Raw genomic sequence first — 20,674 nt, forward strand, 5'->3', positions numbered from 1 at the left:
ACCTGAATAAAAATTCCAATAACCAAATAATTAGTTTTAAATGTAAGCCTTCCTTTCAAAGCATGCAAAAAAAAAGGCACAAAATCAACCAAAAAACAAGGAAAAAACAATTTCAATTTGGATCCTTGCAGGTTAGTGTTGTGAATTAGAAATAGTTTAAAATGTACAATTTTTTTTAAATTTAAACTGCAGCTTTCCAATTATTTCCAGTAAAATAACAAATATCAGGAGATTTTAATTTAAAATTTGTAGCTGTATCATGGGGTTGGATGAGATTCCCTGGGTAATTCACCCCCTGGACAGCAAAAGGAAAAAGGGGAGCACAAACTGTGCCAGCTGCACTAAACCTCATTTATTCCTGGTATTAATATCAGGAATTATTATTATTATTAATAATAATAATAATAATAACAACAACAACAACAATAGTATTAAAGATGAACAAAGGTTATTTGCTGTATTAATTTAAGGTGAATTTTTCTGTATAAAATGCCTTTGGCAATCCCGTCCACCCCCAGGTTTCCTGCAGTTCTGCTGCATGGAACAGCTTTAGTTCTACCATGGAATTTTTAAGGTTGGAAAAAACCTCTAAAATCAAGCCCAATAAATACAAATCTTGCTGGAGCTGAGCTTGTCTCAGTCCTGTGTCTGTTGAGATTTTAGCTGCAGATTTATTTTCAATTCTCACAATGGGAAGTGTCTGACAGCCTGCACAGGTGAATATCAGAAATTCAGGGTGCCTGGGTTTACCTGGAGAGCCAAAGCTTTGGGCATTTGTTCTCTGCTTGAAGAAAACCAGAAATAAAAATCCTCATTAGAGCAGCTTCACCTGGAAAAATCAACTTTTCCCACCTTTTAGGTCTTAATTTGAACTAAAAGCTGTGGAATTTTGTGGACTTGGCAGTGATGATGGTTGGATTCAATGATTTTAAAAGTCTTTTCCAACTGAAATTATTCTATAAATACATCCTTCAGGCATCCAAAATCTGATTTAACATTTCCTGTACCTCTAGGCAGTCATTTTGCTGTTGGATTTTATGCCTCACATTTAAATCCCCTTTGAGAAGAACTTGTTAAGCCCATTTATGAATGGCAAGGACAGCAGTGGATTTCTTACCCATGGAGGTAGTAACAGCCACCAAGCTTTATTGGGAAGCTTAAATATAAGTAGCTATAAAAAAAACCCCAAAAACTTTATCCCAGAGGTGAAATAATTGATTGTTCTTAAAACTAACAAAAAACTCACTGAGGATCTTTTCCTTTCCCTCATTTATATCCTAATATTATATTCCATTTTAAATAGAAATAAAAGGATGTAATAAAGGAATTTGAAAAGTTTAAATAAGATCAAAGGATGACCAACCAAGTAAGCTTTGAAATCCAAATTAAATCAAATAGTTCATGATCTGTTTTGTCTTCAAATGAGCAAGTGATTCACTGGAACAGCAACATTTTAATGTTTTGAAAGCAGCACTAATAGAAATGTATGGTTCTGTAGGGAGGAAATTCCTGCCTCGGTGAGAATTGAAAATTAATCTGCAGCTGAAATCTCTACAGAGAGAGCAGATGGGGCAGAAGGAATAAAATCCTGGTGAGAATCCCTGAATGGTTCGGGTGGGAAGGGACCTTAAAAATCTTGTTCCAATGCCCATGGCAGGGACATTTCCACTGTCCCAGGGTGCTCCAAACTGATCCTGCCTGGCCTTGGGCACTGCCAGGGATGCAGGGGCTGCTCTGGGCACCCTGTGCCAGGGCCTCACTGCCTTCAAAGCCACCAATTCCTTCTTCATTGCAAATTTCTCAATTTCAAATTCTTTTCATTTCAAATTTCTCAATTTCAAATTCTTTTCATTTCAAATTTCTTAAATTCTCAATTTCAAATTTCAGATTCTCCATTTCAATTTCAAATTTCCAATTTTTCAATTTCAAATTTTAAATTTTAAATTCCTCAATTTCCTCCACCTTACAGCCATTCCCCTGTGTCCTGTCACTGCGTGGCTTTGTAAAAAATCCCTTTCCAGCTCTTTCATGGGCACTTTTGGACACTCAAAAGCCGCTCCAGGTTCTCCTTGCAGTGGATTTATTCAGCACATTGGCATTTCAGACAAGTTTTAAGTTGCTGATGATGTCAGAGGAGCCACCAGGGCCCTGGAAGGCATCGGGGACATCTGGATTCCAGGTTGCATCATCACTGGGTGAATCAGGCAGATAAGGAGGGCTGCTGGAAACCTTCTGTTTACACACAGCCAGCTGGGTATCCAAGCAAACAGCAGGGACAGGAAAGGAAATTCAGGGGGGAAAAAAAAAAATAAATAAACCTTAATAACTTGTGGGTGCTATTTCTGTTGCTGCCACCAGCTCGCTCCGTGACCTTGAGCAGGATGGTTCCTTTTCCCTGTGCTGCAATTCTCCCACTCCTAAAAAAGCCACAAATCCTCCCCTAGGCAAGGTGGGTTTCAAGAAGTGAGCTCTGAGAGCTGTCAGGGGTTTTTAGAAGGAAAAGAGGAGCAGGAGAAGCCTTGAGGGCTGATAAAAATTCAGGTTTTCAGTGTGAAAAATGTCACTGTGAGCACACAGAGCACCTGGACAGTCCTTGGGGTCAGGGGGATGGGAATTCAGGGATGTGAACCTTTCATCCATCCCATAATCCTGGGATGGGGGATGAGGAAGCAGAAATTAAAGGTAGAAAAAAAGAGAATTCAAATTAGGGCAGAAGGGAAGCTAATGACAAAAAGAAAATTGCTAAGTGAAATGGCATGGGATTAAATCAAAATAAATGGGGTGGGATTCTGGCCATGTCACAGGTTTTGATTTTCACAACAAAATTTTGATTTTCACAAAATTTTTGATATTTTTTTGAATCTCATCTCTCACAGATGAGACATTCCTTAGGGGTTAGGATGGATTTTGCCCTTGTTGGCTGATGGAATTCTCCATTTAAGCTGACTAGAGCAAGCACCTGGACACTTCTTGGCGTCAGGGGGATGGGAATTCAGGGATGTGAACCTTTCATCCATCCCATAATCCTGGGGTGGGGGATGAGGAAGCAGAAATTAAAGGTAAAAAAAATAGAGGATCCAAATTTAGAGCAGTGGGGTGGCTAATGACAAAAAGAAAATTGCTAAGTGAAAAGGCATGGGGATTAAATCAAAATAAATGGGGTGGAATTCTGGCTCTGCACAGATTTTGATTTTCACAAAAAAATTGATCTTTTTTTTTTTTTTTTTGAATTTCATCTCTCACAGATGAGATTTTCCTTACAGGTTAGAATGGATTTTGCCCTTGTTGGCTGATGGAATTCTCCATTTAAGCTGACTAGAGCAAGCACCTGGACACTTCTTGGGGTCAGGGGGATGGGAATTCAGGGATGTGAACCTTTCATCCATCCCATAATCCTGGGGTGGGGGATGAGGAAGCAGAAATTAAAGGTAAAAAAAATAGAGGATCCAAATTTAGAGCAGTGGGGTGGCTAATGACAAAAAGAAAATTGCTAAGTGAAAAGGCATGGGGATTAAATCAAAATAAATGGGGTGGAATTCTGGCTCTGCACAGATTTTGATTTTCACAAAAAAATGATTTTTTTTTTTTTTTTTTTTTTTTTGAATCTCATCTCTCACAGATGAGATTTTCCTTACAGGTTAGAATGGATTTTGTCCTTGTTGGCTGATGGAATTCTCCATTTAAACTGACTGGAGCAAGCACCTGGACACTCCTTGGGGTCAGGGGGATGCTCCTGTCTCTGTCTGTGCAGGGAATTCAGGGATGTGAACGTTTCATCCATCCCATAATCTTGGGATGGGGGGATAAGGAAGCAGAAATTAAAGAGAGGAGCCAAATCTAGGGCAGAGGGGTAGCTAATGGCAGAAAGAAAATTGCTAAGTGAAAAGGCATGGGGATTAAATCAAAATAAATGAGGTGGAATTCTGGCTCTGTCACAGGTTTTGATTTTCACAACAAAATTTTGATTTTCACAAAAAATTTTGATTTTTTTTTTTTGAATCTCATCTCGCACAGATGAGACTTTCCTTAGGGGTTAGGATGGATTCTGCCCTTGTTGGTTGATGGAATTCTCCATTTAAGCTGGCTAGAGCAAGCTATGAAAAAAAAAAGAGCAATTTTTTCTTCTTCCATGCCTGCTTTGAACAGTTTCTGGTGAGCATGGAAACAAAATGAACCATGTTTCATTCATAAGGCAGCCCTGCCTCCATGTAAATGGCCTTGCCTTTGTTCATCTCTCCTGCCCAAAGCAGCTCCAAAACACTGGAGAAACAGAGATAAGAGGAGCATTTCAAAATATTTTCTATGTTCAAATTTGCAGGGGGAGTGGGGGGAAAGGAGGAGATCCTTCAAGGATAAAATTCCTTTATTACATCCTTTTATTTCTGGCAGGACTTTTAAAATGGAATATAATACTGGGATACAAATGAGGGAAAGGAAAAGATCCTCAGTCAGTTTTTTGTTAGTGTTAAGAACAATCAATTATTTCACCTCTGGGATAAAGTTGTTTTATTTTATAGCTCCTTATATTTAAGCTTCCCAATAAAGCTTGGTGGGTGTTATTACCCCCATGGGTAAGAAATCCACTGCTGTCCTTGCCATTCATAAATGGGCTTAACAAGTTCTTCTCAAAGGGGATTTAAATGTGAGGCATAAAATCCAACAGCAAAATGACTGCCTAGAGGTAGAGGAAACATTAAATCAGATTTTGGATGCCTGAAGGATGTATTTATAGAATAATTTCAGTTGGAAAAGAATTTTAAGATCATTGAGGCCAACCATCATCACTTCAGGTGCTGAGGAGGGGATGGAGCAGCATCTCCTGCACCCCAAAAGAGCCTGGGGAAGGAGGCGAATGATGGCACAGCTGGCCCTGGGTGCTGAATAAATCCAGTGTAAGGAGACCTTGGAGCAGCTTTTAGTGTCCAAAAGTGCCAATGAAAGAGCTGGAGAGGGGCTTTGGATAAAGCCATGCAGGGACAGGACAAGGGAAATGTCTTGAAGGTGAAGGAGGGGAGAGTTAGATGAGAAATTTGAAATTAAAAAGGAATTGCTGGTTGTGAGGGTGGGCAGGCCCTGGCACAGGGTGCCCAGAGCAGCTGGGGCTGCCCCTGGATCCCTGGCAGTGCCCAAGGCCAGGCTGGGCAGGGCTGGGAGCACCTGGGACAGTGGGAGGTGTCCCTGCCATGGCAGGGGTGGGATGGGATGATTTTTAACCTCCTTTCCAACCCAAACCAATCTATGATGGAAATACAAGACCTAAATCACTCTGCGCAGCTCCTGAAAGGTGCCTGTGCTCAGCTGGGGCTGGGCTCTGTCTGCAGCAGCACTGACAGAACCAGAGCACACAGCCTCAAGCTGCGCCAAGGGAAATACAGGTTGGATATCAGGAAAAAAATATAGGTTGGATATTAGGAAAAATTTATCATTCTTTCAGTTTTTCACAGAAAGAGTGATAAAGTTCTGGAATGTTCTGCTTGGGGAGGATCATCTGCCTGGAGTCCCCATCCCTGGGTGTGTTTAACAAAGCCTGGATGTGGCACTGGGTGCCAGGGTTCAGTTGAGGTGTTGGGACTGGGTTGGATTCAATGATCTTGAAGATCTCGTCCAACCCAGTGATTCTGGAATTCTGTGATTCTGTAAATACCCCCTGAGAACCAACCATGCCAGTCCCACCTCTGATTCATGTGACCTGTTCTTAACAAATAAAAATAAAAAAGTATAAATAATAAAGTATTTATATTTATTATAAATATATAAAGTATTTTTATATAAACAATAAATATATAATATACTTTACATATAAATATTATATATAAAGTATATTATATATATTATATACTCTCTATATATAAAGTATATAATATATATACTTTATATATGTACTTATATTATTATATACTATAATAATATAAGTATATATAATATATATTATATACAATTATACATATAAATATATAAATATACTTTATATAATATATATTATATTATATTATATTATATTATATTATATTATATTATATTATATTATATTATATTATATTATATTATATTATATTATATTATATTATATTATAATATATATTATATATTATATATATACATTATATGTGTTTATTGTATAAAGTATAATTATATATTTTATATAATGATATATATAAATATATAATTGTACTTTATATAATAAATATATAAAGTATTTATATATAAATAATAAATATATAATATACTTTATATATAAATATTATATATAGTATATTATATATACTATATACTCTATATATATATATAAAGTGTATTATAATATATATACTTTAATTATGAACTTATATATAAATATATACTTATACTTTATATAATATATATTTATATAATATATACATTATACATTATCTATATTTATTATATAAAGTATAATTATATATTTATATATAATTATATGTAAAAATATACAATTATACTTTATATAATAAAGATATAAAGTATTTATGTATATAAATAATAAAGTATCAATAATAAAGTATAAATAATAAAGTGAAGGGGAAGGATCAAGGCTTTGGGTGCAACATTTCCTCTCCTCCCTGAACCCTTTCTGCACCCTCTGGAGGTGCCAGCTGTGGTGCCAGGGCAGCAGCAGAGGATATAAAGAATTAATGTATATAAATAATAAAGTATAAATAATAAAGTATAAATAATAAAGTGAAGGGGAAGGATCAAGGCTTTGGGTGCCACATTTCCTCTCCTCCCTGCACCCTTTCTGCACCCTCTGGAGGTGCCAGCTGTGGTGCCAGGGCAGCAGCAGAGCTCTGCAGCACCTCGTGCTGGTTTCTGGGAGCACAGGAATTCTGTGGGTGCTGTCAGCTTTTCATCAGCACAAATTGCCCAGAGCAGATGGCACACACAGATCTTGAGTGCAGTTCTCAGGAAGTGCAGGATGGTTTAATGAGAAGTGAATTATTCCTTCTCCAGGATGTCGCGGTGATAAATAAAATAATAACAAGTCCTGTTACTCGTGGTTTGGCAATCCAGGACTTGTCTGTCTGTCTGTCTGCCTTGTCTGGAAGTGCCATCTGCAGATTTCCTGGGAGCCTTTGTGTCTGGCTGTCATCGCAAACCTGAAAATCACTCTGGGATTTATTCTGGCGGCAAACAATTCACCTTCCACCCTGCCCACATCTCTCTGCTCCCTCCTGGCCACCGAGGGAAAGCAGGAGACAAAATGTGCCAGCAAAGATGAGTTGTTGGTGATTTGAATCAGAGAATCAGGAATTATTCTGGCTTGGCAGGGACTTAAAAGGATCATCAAAGTCCAATTCCATCTTTTCTAAGTGCTCTTTTCTGATTATAGCCACACTTCAAAGGAGACCTTGTGTAGGCCTAAAATGCCAAGAGCTGACCCTGCCAGAACCATTAATAGATAATTAAAATATCTTTGACAACTCACCCACTTTTATTCTGTAACCTCACCATTACTCGGAAAACCCTGGAGAGCTGCAAACCAAACCCAGGGCACAAGGGACAGAAAAGAAACACTTTCGGAAAAATTGGGGAGAGAAAAGAAACATTTTTGGAAAAATTGGGGACACAAAATAAACACTTTTGGAAAAGTTAGGGACAGAAAAGAAACACTTTTGGAAAAGTTAAATGTGGTAAAAGTGCCCCCTCTCCTGCCTGAGCATCTCCACCTGAATATTCCAAACTCAGCAATGCTTCCCCAGTGTTTAATTACAAATAATTCGTGTCTGGAGCAGGAAAGAGCTGGAATTTACTGGGAGAATTTTTATTTTCCTGATCCCACAGTGCTGTTGCAAACTGGAATCTTCTCCCAGGGAGGTTTTGGCTGCAACCCAGGCAGAGGCAGTGATGGGGAGAGGCAGGTGCTGCCTTTTTATAGCAGAGCTGCAGGGATGGGGGTGCTGAGGGCAGCTGGGGGGACACAGGAATAAATATTGATTTAATTTCCCTTCTCTCTGCCTTGTTGGATTAATCTGGTAGCTCTGACTTTGAGTTCTGTATCTATTTTTTCTCCCAGATGTGAGAAAAATTATTTGCAAGCTCTGGGATTTTGGGAAGATTGGGAGAGTAATTGTAATTTGCTAATGGGAGTATGAAGTATTGGGGAAAAAAAACCCTTAAAAAGCTGTTTTTTGGAGAGTTTTAATATTTGGGGGGTTTTGCCTGTGGCTGAATGAATAAACAGGTAGATTCTGTAATTTCACACCTCCCTTGCATTTCTTTTGAACACAAATGAGCAGTTCCAATGTCCTTTAGTTTCTCAGTTTTCCTTTTTCTTCTTAACTTGCACAAATGTGAGGAAAAAAATTTAAATAATGGCAGAAGAGGGGAAATAAAAGCCATAATAATCTTGTTTGGAGTCAAGGCTGAGAAAGCAGAAATGGCACTGCCCAAAATCTGGATGCTTTTAACCTTTTGATTTTGAAGTGACAGCAGAAACCCTCCTAAAATAGTTTATTAAGCAGGAAGTTTCACAAGAAAATGAGGAAAAAAGGCTCCCCCACCCCAAAAAAAAACCCTCAAAATGCCATTGTATGCTGTCTCAGCATCCCCTGGTGTCCCCAGGGCTGGGACAGTGCCAGGAGGGAGAGGTGGCACTGAGGATTTGAGGATGATGAGGGCACCATCAGGGCTGTGTGGCACTGCAGGGTGATGCTGGGGCTGTTTGGGGACCTTGGTGGGGTTTTGGGGCAAGGACAGGGATGGGAGGGTGGAAATGCTGATTTTTGGGATGATGGAGATGCTGCTTCAGGGGGTCCAAAATGATGGTGAATTTTTGTTCTTGTGCTCTTCATCCTTGATTTTTTCTGGTTATAAACCCAAGCTGCCCACCCCATTTTCCCACTGAAATTTAGGTTTTATTAGAAGCTTTTTTTGGCACGAGTTTAATGTGATAAGGCAGTAGTTTCATGTGATAAGGCATCCCCTGGTGTCCCCAGGGCTGGCATTGAGGATTTGAGGATGCTGAGGGCACCTTCGGGGCTGTGTGACACTGGAGGGTGATGCTGGGGCTGTTTGGGGACCTTGGTGGGATTTTGGGGTGATGGGAAAGTGGAGATGCTGCTTTTGAGAGGGTGGAAATGCTGCTTTGGAAGGGTGGAGATGATCCTTCAAGGGGTCCAAAATGATGCTGAATTGCTGTTCTTGTGCTCTTCATCCTTGAGGTTTTTTTTGTTATAAACCCAACTGGCCACCCCATTTTCCCACTAAAATTTAGGTTTGATTAAAAGCTTTTTTTGGCACTGGTTAAACGTGATAAGGCAGAGGGGGAGAAAGCATTATTTTTAAAAATATTCCCCTACTCTTCCCAATCATATGTGATGCTCACTGTGACACAATAATTTTCCAACACCACTTTTCAGTTAAATATAGAAGTGCATTTTCTGTTCCTTCCTTCTCTCTGTGAAACAATTGTGCAACTTTTCTTTTTCCTTCACATAATTCTGCATTAAAATGAGCTCCGGGGACTAAAACCAGCCCCGTGTGTAGGACGGGAGCTGCCTCCTTTCCCTCTGGATATTCCCCTGGGATTTTTCAGCCCTGTTCTCAATGGGTTGGGGGTGTGTGGCTGTGCTGTGCTGTCCCCTCTGATGTCCCTGTGCTGTCCCCAGCAGGGAGCATGCAGAGTCCAGAGGGTGGATCAGACTCAGCAGCTTCTGTGGCTCTTCACCCGTCGGGCTCAGCGCAGGCACCAGTGGTGCAGGCAGTGCCAGCCTCACAGCAGGTAAGGCATCACAGCTGGGGATGCTGTTACCATGGAGAAAAGCCCTCATTTCCCTGGCAGATGCATTTAAATCACAGGTTTTGGTAGTGGGGAGAAGGTTTTTAATCAGTTCCTTGAGGTAGTGAGGACAACCTGTTGATAAGGTGTTGTCCTGTGGGTTTGAGCATTGCCAATCCGCATGCAGGCTTTAAAAGGTGGGGTTTGGGGTTTAATTTAGGTGCCCAAGGAGGTCGCTTTGTGGGGAGAAGGTTTTTCATCAGCTCCTTGAGGTAGTGGGGACAATCTGTTGATAAAGGTGGTGCCCTGTGAGTTTGAGCTCTGCCAAGCTTTAAAAGGTTTGGAGTTTAATTTAGGTTTCTAAGGAGGTCACTTTGTGCCAGCTGATTTTAATCCCACTTTTTGGTAGTGGGGAGAAGGTTTTTAATCAGCTCCTTGAGGTAGAGGGGACAACCTGTTGATAAAAGTGATGTCCTGTGGGTTTGATGTACAATCCACATTCAAGCTTTAAAAGGGGGTATTTGTGGTTTAATTTAGGTGCCCAAGGGAGTCACTTTATGCCAGCTGATTTTAATCTCAGTTTTTGATAGTTGGGAGAAGGTTTTTAATCAGCTCCTTGAGGTAGTGGGGACAATCTGTTGATAAAGGTGATGCCCTGTGAGTTTGAGCTCTGCCAAGCTTTAAAAGGTTTAATTTAGGTTCCCAAGGGAGTCACTTTGTGCCAGGGATTTTAATCCCACTTTTTGATACTGGGGAGAAGGTTTTAAATCAGTTTTTTGAGGTAGTGGGGACAACCTGTTGCTAAAAGTGATGTCCTTTGGGTTTGAGTGCTCCCAATGCACATGCAGACTTTACAAGGTGAGTTCTGGGGTTTAATTTAGGTCCCCAAGGGGGTCACTTTGGTCCAGCTGATTTTAACCCCGGGTTTGATAGTGGGGAGAAGGTTTTTAATCAGCTCTTTGAGGTAGAGGGGACAGCCTGTTGGTAAAGGTGATGTCCTGTGGGTTTGAACACTCCCAATCCACATACAAGCTTTGGGATTTAATTTAGGTGCCCAAGGGAGTCACTTTGTGCCAGTTGACTTTAATCCTAGGTTTTGATAGTGGGGAGAAGGTTTTTAATCAAATCCTTGAAGTAGTGGGGACAACCTGTTGGTAAAAGTGTTGTCCTGTGAGTTTGAGTGCTGCCAATCCCTGTACAAGCTTTAAAAGGTTTGGGGTTTAATTTAGGTTCCAAATGGGGTCACTTTGTGCCAGTTGATTTTAATCCCAGGTTTTGATAGTAGGGAGGTTTTTAATCAGCTCCTTGAGGTAGAGGGGACAGCCTGTTGGTAAAAGTGTTGTCCTGTGGGTTTGAGTGCTGCCAATCCCTGTACAAGCTTTAAAATGTGGGGTTTGGGGTTTGAGTCCCCAAGGGGGTCACTTTGTGCCAGCTGATCTTAATCCCAGGTTTTGATAGTGGGGAGAAGGTTTTTAATCAACTCTTTGAGGCACTGGGTTCATCCTGTTGATAAAGGTGATGTCCTGTGGGTTTGAGCACTCCCAATCCACATGCAAGCTTTACAAGGTGAGTTTTGGGGTTTCATTTAGGTTTCTAAGGTGGTCACTCTGTGCCAGTTGATTTTAACCCCAGGTTTTGATAGTGGGGAGAGGGATTTTAATCATCTCATTGAGGTAGTGGGGACAACCTCTTGATAAAGGTGGTGTCCTGTGGGTTTGAGCTCTGCCAAGCTTTACAAGGTGTGGTTTGAGATCCCTCCCAACCCAAACCATCCCATGGTCTCTTCCTTGGGTAGGCAGACCCCAACATTTCATTTTGCAGAGGGGGATTTGTGATTAATGCCCACGAATATGCTGCATTTGGGAGGCCCAACAGGATGAACAGGAACCACCCAGTGCAAAATGGGAAGGGTTAAGTGAAACTGCTTCATTTTTGTTCCTTTTTCTGCCTTTTGGGGAACTTGCAAAAGAAATTTCTGCCTCAGGAAGCTAGAGGGATGAGAGGATGGGTGGGTGTAACTCAGCATCATCCTTCTCCAACTCCCAAATGAGCAGCAGCTGCCATTGGATGCTGATGGAAAGGAACAATTAAAGATTGGGAATTGAAGGAATATTTGACTTTCCAGGAGTCATGGGGTGATGCAGAGTGCTGCTGTCACCTCCCATCCTTGCTGGTGTGGCAGGGCTGGGGACAGCAGTGCCAGGTGTCCCCAGGATCACAGCGTGGATTTGGCTGTGAACAAAGGTTGGAAAACCTTTGGATGATGAAATCACCCATCCAGCCTCTGGAATGGAACTGCTTGGATTAAGGAAAACCCAGGGGATAGTGAAGACTGCTGAAGAGGAGGAGCATCCAGAGCCTTCCTTCTCGCCAGCAGGACAAAGAAACACTGGGGATGAGCTGCTGGCAGCAGGAATGGTGTGAGGCTGGAACCCTTGTGGAGCACTGGGGCCCCTTTGGGTTTGAGCAGGATGGCCTCACCTTCCAGGTGGGGATGATTCCTTATCTTGGCTGGAAGGTGATAGCAGAGCACAGCACAGGCAGTGAGCAGTGAGCTGTGGCATCTGGCAAAAGCAGTGCCAGAAAATGGGCAAAAAAGGAGGAGAAATGTGGTGGTGTTCACAGGAAGAGATGAGAATCTTGACTCCATGTTGCAGAAGGCTGATTGATTATTTTATGATATATCATATATGAAAAGAAAATGATATATTAAAAGTACTCTAAAAGAATAGAAGAAAGGATTTCATCGGAAGGCTAAAAAGGAATGGAATGGAATGGAATGGAATGGAATGGAATGGAATGGAATGGAATGGAATGGAATAAAATCTTGTGACTGGCCAGAGGGTCTGAGACAGCTGGACTAGGGAAAAGGGAAAAGGAATGTTCCTCACTCGGGGTCACCAATTGTGATGGTGTTCACAGGGGTCCCAGGGTGAGGGAAGAGATGAGGATCTGACTCCATGTTTCAGAAGGCTGATTGATTATTGTATGATATATATTATATTAAAAGAAAATTATATATTAAAACTATACTAAAGAATAGAAGAAAGGATTTCATCAGCAAGGAATGGAATGATAATAAAATCTTGTGACTGACCAGAAAGTCTGATACAGCTGACTGTAACTTGCCATTAATTAAAAACAACCACATGAGACCAATCACAGATGCACCTGTTGCATTCCACAGCAGCAGATAATCATTGTTTACATTTTGTTCCTGAGGCCTCTCAGATTCTCAGGAGAAAAAATCCTAACAACAGGATTTTTCATAAAATATGGCTGTGACAGAGAAAGGAAAGAGTCTTTGATGTAGGTGGCACTGCCAAGGTCTGATTTCAAAAAGGGTTTGTGATGTCCCCATCCTGCACTGGTGAGGGAAAACAGGCCAGGAGATGGCTGAAATAGGTGCAGGATCTCCAGGGAATGCAGCCTGGAGCAGCTGCCTGGATATCTGAGCAATTGTCATAAACCTGGGATTCTGCTAGAACTGGATTTCTGGTTGTTACATAGATATGCTGAGAGGGCTAAAAATCATAAATATACATGGTAGCTATCCATGGAAGTTATTTATGATGGTTATCCATCATAAATATCCATGGTAGTTATCCATGGAAGTTATTTATCCACCATAAATATCCAGGTAGCCAGTAATTCTCAAGGTTATTTTTGGGATTGTTTTCTGGCTCTTTGTTCTGTTGGCCCGTGTGGTATTTGCATTCTCAGAACAAAGAGAGACAGAATTCTCTTTCCCAGAATTTTCCCTGGGATTTTTTCCAGCCCAGACCCAATCTCCTGGGTGTTTTTAAAGGAATTATCTCCTTGGAGAAGGTTTAAGAGGCCATGGAGATGCTTGGCTGTGCTCCCACTGAATCCTTTCTCTCCATCACCACATCCCCACGTTTGTTTTTTGCTGCATCTGAAGGTGCTGAGCACTCTGAGGTGTGCTGACAACCCCAGGCTGAAAATGGAGTGTAAGAGAGGGGATGCTGGAGGTGACAGAGCCACCAGCACCACAAAATGTCCCTGTGCCCTTGGTGGCAGAGCAGGGAGAAGCAGAAACCCCTGAGTTTGGTGCTGGCAGGAGCTGGGGGGGATTTCTTGCTGCAGGAGGCAGAGTTTGGTTGGGTTTAGCAGCTCTGAGAGAAGGAACTTTGCAGCCAAATGTGGATATGTGAGGAGAGATCCTTGTTCAGGTGTGGCTGAGCTTGTCAATGAACTGCTGCTTCCTTCCATGGAGGTTTGGAGATGATTCCTGGCAGAAATTTGGCCAAATTCACGGGGCTGAGCTTATAAATGAACTGTTGCTTCCTTTCCTGGCAGAAATTTGCCCAAATTCAGGGGGTTGAGCTTATCAATGAACTGAGATAATTCCTGGCAGAAATTTGCCCAAATTCAGCAGTTGAATGACAAGCTGAGCTTGTCAATGAACTGCTATTTCCTTTCCTGGATGTTTGGAGATGATTCCTGGCATAAATTTGCCCAAATTCAGGGGGCTGTGCTTATTAATGAACTGCTACATCCTTCCATGGAGGTTTGGAGATGATTCCTGGCAAAAATTTGCCCAAATTCAGGGGGTTGAGTTTATCAATGGACTGCTGCTTCCTTTCCTGGAGGTTTGGAGATGATTCCTGGCAGAAATTTGGCCAAATTCGGGGGGCTGAGCTTATCAATGAACTGAGATAATTCCTGGCATAAATTTGCCCAAATTCAGGGGCCTGTGCTTATCAATGAACTGCTGTTTCCTTTCCTGGAGGTTTGGAGATCATTCCTGCCAGAAATTTGCCCAAATTCAGCAGTTGAATGACAAGCTGAGCTTGTCAATGAACTGCTATTTCCTTTCCTGGATGTTTGGAGGTGATTCCTGGCAGAAATTTGCCCAAAATCAGGGGGCTGAGCATATCCATTATTTGCTACATCCTTTCCTGGAAGTTTGGAGATGATTCCTGGGAAAAATTTGCCCAAATTCAAGGGGCTGAGCTGATCGATTAACTGCTGCTTCATTTCCTGGAGGTTTGAAGATGATTCCTGGCAGAAATTTGCCCAAATTCAGCAGTTGAATGACAAGCTGAGCTTGTCGATGAATGCTACATCCTTTCCTGCAGATTTGGACATGATTCCTGGCAGAAATTTGGCCAAATTCAGGGGGCTGAACTTATCAATGAACTGAGATGATTCGTGGCAGAAATTTGCCCAAATTCAGGGGCTGAGCTCAGGCTGATGCACCCCACGGGAGGGTGGGGACCGTGGGGACACAAATCACAGGATGTCACTGCTGCTGTTGGTGTCAGAGGCAAGCTGGCCATGAAATCTGGGAAGGGAACACCTGGCTCAGCTGTGTTATGGACTGAAATTGTCTTTTCCTGTATCTTTTCCTTGCAGAGGGTTTTGGTCCAGGCCACAGGCTCTGCTCCCAAAGGAGCACAGATGCAGCAAATCTCTGTTCCCAGAGTCCAGCAGGTTCCACAGCAGGTAATGAACCCTGGGGACACCCAGACAGGTCCCCAGTGCCACTCCTGAAACTCTGCCACATCTAGAAAAATCCTAATTAAAGACTTGTGGGCACTCACAGAGCTGGCATCACTTTCTCCAGCTCTCTCCTCCTTTCTTGATGACAAAAGAAACTCTCAAGATATTTGAAGTTTAGGAAAAACCTTTGCTGTAGTAGTTGTCTTTCATGTATTTGAAGATTTGATGGATGCTTTCAACTTGAATTTAAAAGCATTTATTAAATCAAAGTTAAATTAAAATTAAATCCTTTGGTAAAGATGTTTTTTTAGAGGCAAAATGTTTGGGTTTTTTTTTAATTAAACAAATTTACTGCCTGCATGTGACTCCATAGGAAGATTTGGTGCCAGAGAGCCATGCAAGTATTTTTATTTATTTGAACTTTGCCTTTTCCAGGGCTTGTTTCCTAAGAAACCAGGGATGTGTGGTGCTGCTCCATGTGAACAGCAAGTCTGACCCTCTTTTTTTCTTTAGTAATTTTTTTTTCTTTAGTGATTTTTAATTTGATTTCTCCATTTCATGGGGGAAAAAAATTCTGACCCTCATAATTTTTTTTCTTTAGTGATTTTTTTAATTTGATTTCTCCATTTCAGGGGGGCAAATCCTTCCCCCTAGAGTAACAAAAAAGGGGCTGGGGTGCAGCTGGACATTGTCAGGCTCCCCTCTGAAAGAAAAACTGCAGAATGAGCTCAGCCCTGTTAGTCAGCCCCAGACACGTGTGCAGAGCAAACCCAGCTCCATTGTTTCCACTTCTCATGGAGCAACCACTTATTTATCTATTTTAACTTGACCTTTGAAAATAAAAACCTCCTTTACTTTGGCATTCCTAAGCATGGAGGGGAGGAAGGGCAGGCAGGATGGTTTTTTGTTTGTTTTTTGGGTTTGTGTTGTTGTTGTTCTTGTTCTTGTTTTAGTGTTTGTTTTGTTCTGTTTTGGGGGGGGGGGGTTCTGGGTTTGTTGGGTTTTTTTATTTTTTGGGGGGTTTTGGGTTTGTTTTGTTGTTCTTGTTTTATTGTTTGGGTTTTTATGTTTTGGGGTTTTTTAGGGTTCTTTTTAGTTGTTTTTTGGGGGGATTTGGGGTGTTTTTGGGGGGTTTTGGGGGTTTTTTTGTTTTGTTTGGTGGTTTTTGGCGGTTTTTTGGCTTTGTTTTTGGGGGATTTTTTGTTTGGTTTGATGGGTTTTTTGGTAGGTTTTTTGTTTGTTTTGGGGGGTTTTTTGTGGTTTTGTTTTGTTGTTGTTTTGGGGGGTTTTTTTTTGTGGGTTGGGTGGGGGTTTTTTGGGGTTTTTTTTGTTTTTTGGGGTTTTTAAAATTTTGTTTTGGTTTTTTGTTGTTTGTTTGTTTTGTTTTGTTTTGGTGTTTGTTGTGGGGGTTTTTTTTTTTGTTGTTGTTGGTTTTTGGATTTTTTTTGGGGGGGGGTTTGGTTTTTTGGGTTTTTTTTCTTTTTTTTTTTTTTTTAAAGAAAGCCTGAATGAAAGAAAGTCAATGTAAAGAAAGAAAGTCAATGTAAGGTTGGAGCTGTGCATTTTAACCAGCACTTTTTGAGCAACCCCTGACCTCTTGGTGCCTGTTGCAGGTGCAGTCTGTGCAGCACGTTTATCCAGCCCAGGTGCAGTATGTGGAAGGAGGAGAAGCTGTTTACACCAATGGAACCATGTAAGAACCTCCCTGAGCTGTCCCCCTGCCTCCTTCCATGGGAGGAGGAAGAGGAGGAGCAGTTTCAGGGGCTGTGGTGGGTGTGAGGGTGGTTTCCAGCCCTGGCAGTGATGTTCTCCTCATGGAGGGATTGTTCTCCAGGGAATCCTGGTCATGAAATTTGTCTGAGAACTTTGTGTGGTGCCATGAGCAGCTTTAGGAGTGGAACTCCCAGAGGAAAAAGGGGCTGTTGGAAGATTTTATAGACTTAAGGAATCCTAGAATTGCTTGGGTTGGAAAAGACCTTCAAGCCCATCTCCTTCCAACTCCCCAGCACCTTCCACCATCCCAGGCTGCTCCAAGCCTTGTCCAACCTGGCCTTGGACATTGAAGGGATGGAGCAGCCACAGCTGTGCCAGGGCCTCTCCATTCTTAGAATTTCCTCTTCCTCCTGCCAGCTGTGCCCTATTTTGTGCCTCCTTTTGGCTTTCCCCACCCCAGGTCCTCACGAGGAGCTTGTGCTGTGGGGCCGACTGATCCCATTCCCACTGTCAGAAACAACTGCTCACTTTTACAATTTGAAAGGTTTATTAAACCCTAACAAAAATTGCAACAAAGAAATTTTTAAAATAAGGAATTTAATAAATTTTTTAACATAATTTTGTAAATAATTTTTTGAATAAGGAAAATGTTTTCAGCAATGGGAGTCCCTGTGACTGCCAGCCACGTGGCTCATCTACAAAATATCAATCTCTTTATTGTGAGAGCCAACTATGACATAATTTATCTATAACAAACCCTCCTTCTCCTTTTCTCTAAGTCATTTGGCTCAAACAATTAACTTGGTTTTGATTTGAATAATTTACCCTTCTCAAAAAAATGAATGAGAATAATTTTTACCAGCATTTGTTGATGTGGGCAAGGACAGTGGGAACAGGAAAAATTTTATTTGGAAATGGACAAAATGGGATTACAGAGGTTAATTTGGTCTTGCTCTTTAGTCCCTGTTGGATTAAGAGACAGTTAAAGGATGATAGCGGTGTGGTGTATTTCTAGTTCCCACTTTACCATGCCTATGGGGTTGCCACCCACAACAGGGATATAATCTTACAGTGGGAACAGGAAAAATTTTATTTGGAAATGGACAAAATGGGATTGCAGAGATTAATTCAGTCTTGCTCTTTAGTCTTGGTTGGATTAAGAAACAACTGATGAATGATGGAGGTGTGGTATATTTCTTGTTCCCATCTTACCATGCCTATGGGGTTGTGAGCAACAAGAATAATCTTACACTGGGAACAGGAAAAATTTTATTTGGAAATGTCCAAAATGGGGTTACAGAGGCCAATTCATTCTTGCTCTTTAGTCTGTGTTGGATTGAGGGACAGCTGAGGGAACATAGAGGTGTGGTATATTTCTCGTTTCCACCTCACCATGCCCATGGGGTTGCCACCCACAACAGGGATATAATCTTACAGTGGGAACAGGAAAAATTTTATTTGGAAATGGACAAAATGGGATTGCAGAGATTAATTCAGTCTTGCTCTTTAGTGTTTGTTGGATTAAGAAACAACTGATGAATGATGGAGGTGTGGTATGGTTTTCTTGTTCCCACCTTACCATGCCTATGGGGTTGTGAACAACAAGAATAATCTTACGCTGGAAACAGGAAAAATTTTATTTGGAAATGTCCAAAATGGGGTTACAGACGCCAATTCATTCTTGCTCTTTAGTCTGTGTTGGATTGAGGGACAGCTGAGGGAAGATAGATGTGTGGTATATTTCTCGTTTCCACCTTACCATGCCCATGGGGTTGCTACCCACAACAGGGATATAATCTCACGGTGGGAACAGGAAAAATTTTATTTGGAAATGGACAAAATGGGATTACAGAGATTAATTCAGTCTTGCTCTTTAGTATTTGTTGGATTAAGAAACGACTGAGGAATGATGGAGGTGTGGTATAATTCTTGTTCCCACCTTGCCATGCCTGTGGGGTTGTGAACAACAAGAATAATCTTACAGTGGGAACAGAAAAAATGTCATTTGGAAATGGACAAAATGTGATTAATTAACAAATTAACAAGAGGTTAATTTGGTTTTGCTCTTTAGTCTCGCCTAATGGAGGTGTGGTATGGTTTTCTTGTTCCCACCTTACCATGCTTATGGGGTTGCCACCCACAACAGGGATATAATCTTACAGGAAAAATTTTATTTGGAAATGTCCAAAATGGAATTACAGAGGTTAATTTGTTCTTGCTCTTTATTCTCTGCTGGATTGAGACAATTGAGGGTTGATAGAGGTGCGGTATATTTCTTGTTCTCACCTTACCATACCTACGTGGTTGCGAACAAGAATAATCTCAGTGGCGAACTCAAGGGCTAACCTTTAACACCAGGGGTTTTCTGACACTTATCCAGCTCTCTGAAGCTGTCCAGCACAGATTTCCTCTCTTTTGTCCCCTGCACAGACGAGCTGCCTACTCGTACAGCAGCGAGGCGCAGATTTACGCCCCCGCCAGCGCCACGCCCTATTTCGAAGCGCAGGGAGGAGGAGGAGGAGGAGGAGCTCAGGTGACTACAGCGACATCCTCTCCTACAGCCATTCCCTCTCACAACATGGTGGGCATCACCATGGACATTGGGGGAAGTCAGATCCTCTCCGGCTCGGGAGCCTATCTCATTCATGGGGGGCTGGAGAACTCTAGACATTCTCTGTCTCACACCTCACGCTCCTCTCCAGCAACGGTATGTAGCCCTGCAGGCACCTCAGCAAGGGGGCCAGCAATGATTCCAAAGGGATCTGAAAAGCCTTCAGAAAATTTAACTGACCTGCCATTATCGTTGTTTATGTCTATGAGTGCAAGGGGGAGAATAGACACTGGTGTAATACATTTATTTTTCAGTTTGGATTGTCCCTCTCGCTCAGATCGCTGAAATGATCAGCAGCATTAGAGAAGAGAAAGCATTAATGATTCAAATATTAATAAAGGTTAATCAGTCAAATATTAATAAAACATTGCATTTGGTTTGGGTTTTTTCCCTCCCGAACAAAATATTTTGTTTTTTAAAGATTTGGCCTCTGTTTTCTACTGTAAATTTATCTCTATTTACATTTTGGTTTTTAAAGATTTGGCCTTGTTTTCTACTGTAAATTTGTCTCTATTTATGTTTTGGGTTTTAATGATTGGGCCCCTGTTTTCTACTGTAAATTTGTCTCTATTTACGTTTTGTTTTTCAAAGATTTGGCCCTGTTTTCTACTGTAAATTTGTCTCTATTTACATTTTCTATAAGTCAAACATCTCGCATGCTTACCCAAAATATTGGAATATGTCTTCAATTGTGAAGAGACCTGAAACAAGCTTCCTTAACCCATTGGATAATTATTATTATTAATTTCATTTGGAAATGGAGAAAATGGGATTAATTAACAAATTAACAAGAGGTTAATTTGGTTTTGCTCTCTAATCTCTGTTGGATTAAGAGACAATTGAGGAATGATGAAGATGTGAGCATAAATTATGTTCAAGCTGATCATGCTGAGTGCACAGTGATCAAAAACCCTTTGTGTATACATCTCCTACACCATTGTGTATTCTGCCCTTGCCATATGTTTAGAAAATGTCTTTTAGGGGTGATATTGATCAAACAGAAATGGTTTAAAGTTCTGATTTCTTTCTTTGGAGTGTGTCTCTCCAGCTGCCAGCTGAGGTGGCAGGTGCTGGAGCACATCTGTGTGGGACTGAGGGTTTACAGCTCTTCACCCAAAACAGCCTTTTTGCTGTAAGGGCTTTGATTTGGG

The 20,674-nt window shown here is 41.3% G+C and overlaps 1 protein-coding gene across 5 annotated transcripts in view; it reads left to right on the top strand.

Annotated features, from left to right (window-relative positions):
- The window catches only part of RFX2 (regulatory factor X2), an 80,329-nt gene that overhangs the window by 34,840 nt on the left and 24,815 nt on the right, over positions 1–20,674 (top strand). For 2 of the 5 annotated variants that reach the window (XM_063160918.1, XM_063160919.1), the window contains exons 1-4: positions 9,490–9,736; positions 15,113–15,202; positions 16,813–16,892; positions 19,343–19,445. In XM_063160918.1, the coding sequence (XP_063016988.1) occupies positions 9,632–9,736; positions 15,113–15,202; positions 16,813–16,892; positions 19,343–19,445 (378 nt within the window). In that variant the 5' untranslated portion in view covers positions 9,490–9,631. Of the gene's footprint in view, positions 1–9,489; positions 9,737–15,112; positions 15,203–16,812; positions 16,893–19,342; positions 19,620–20,674 lie in introns of those variants that run through there. The other 3 variants (XM_063160913.1, XM_063160914.1, XM_063160915.1) reach the window with 3 other exon arrangements.

The sequence above is a fragment of the Melospiza melodia genome, chromosome 7, assembly GCF_035770615.1.
Source record: "Melospiza melodia melodia isolate bMelMel2 chromosome 7, bMelMel2.pri, whole genome shotgun sequence".
NCBI classification, from domain to species: domain Eukaryota; kingdom Metazoa; phylum Chordata; class Aves; order Passeriformes; family Passerellidae; genus Melospiza; species Melospiza melodia.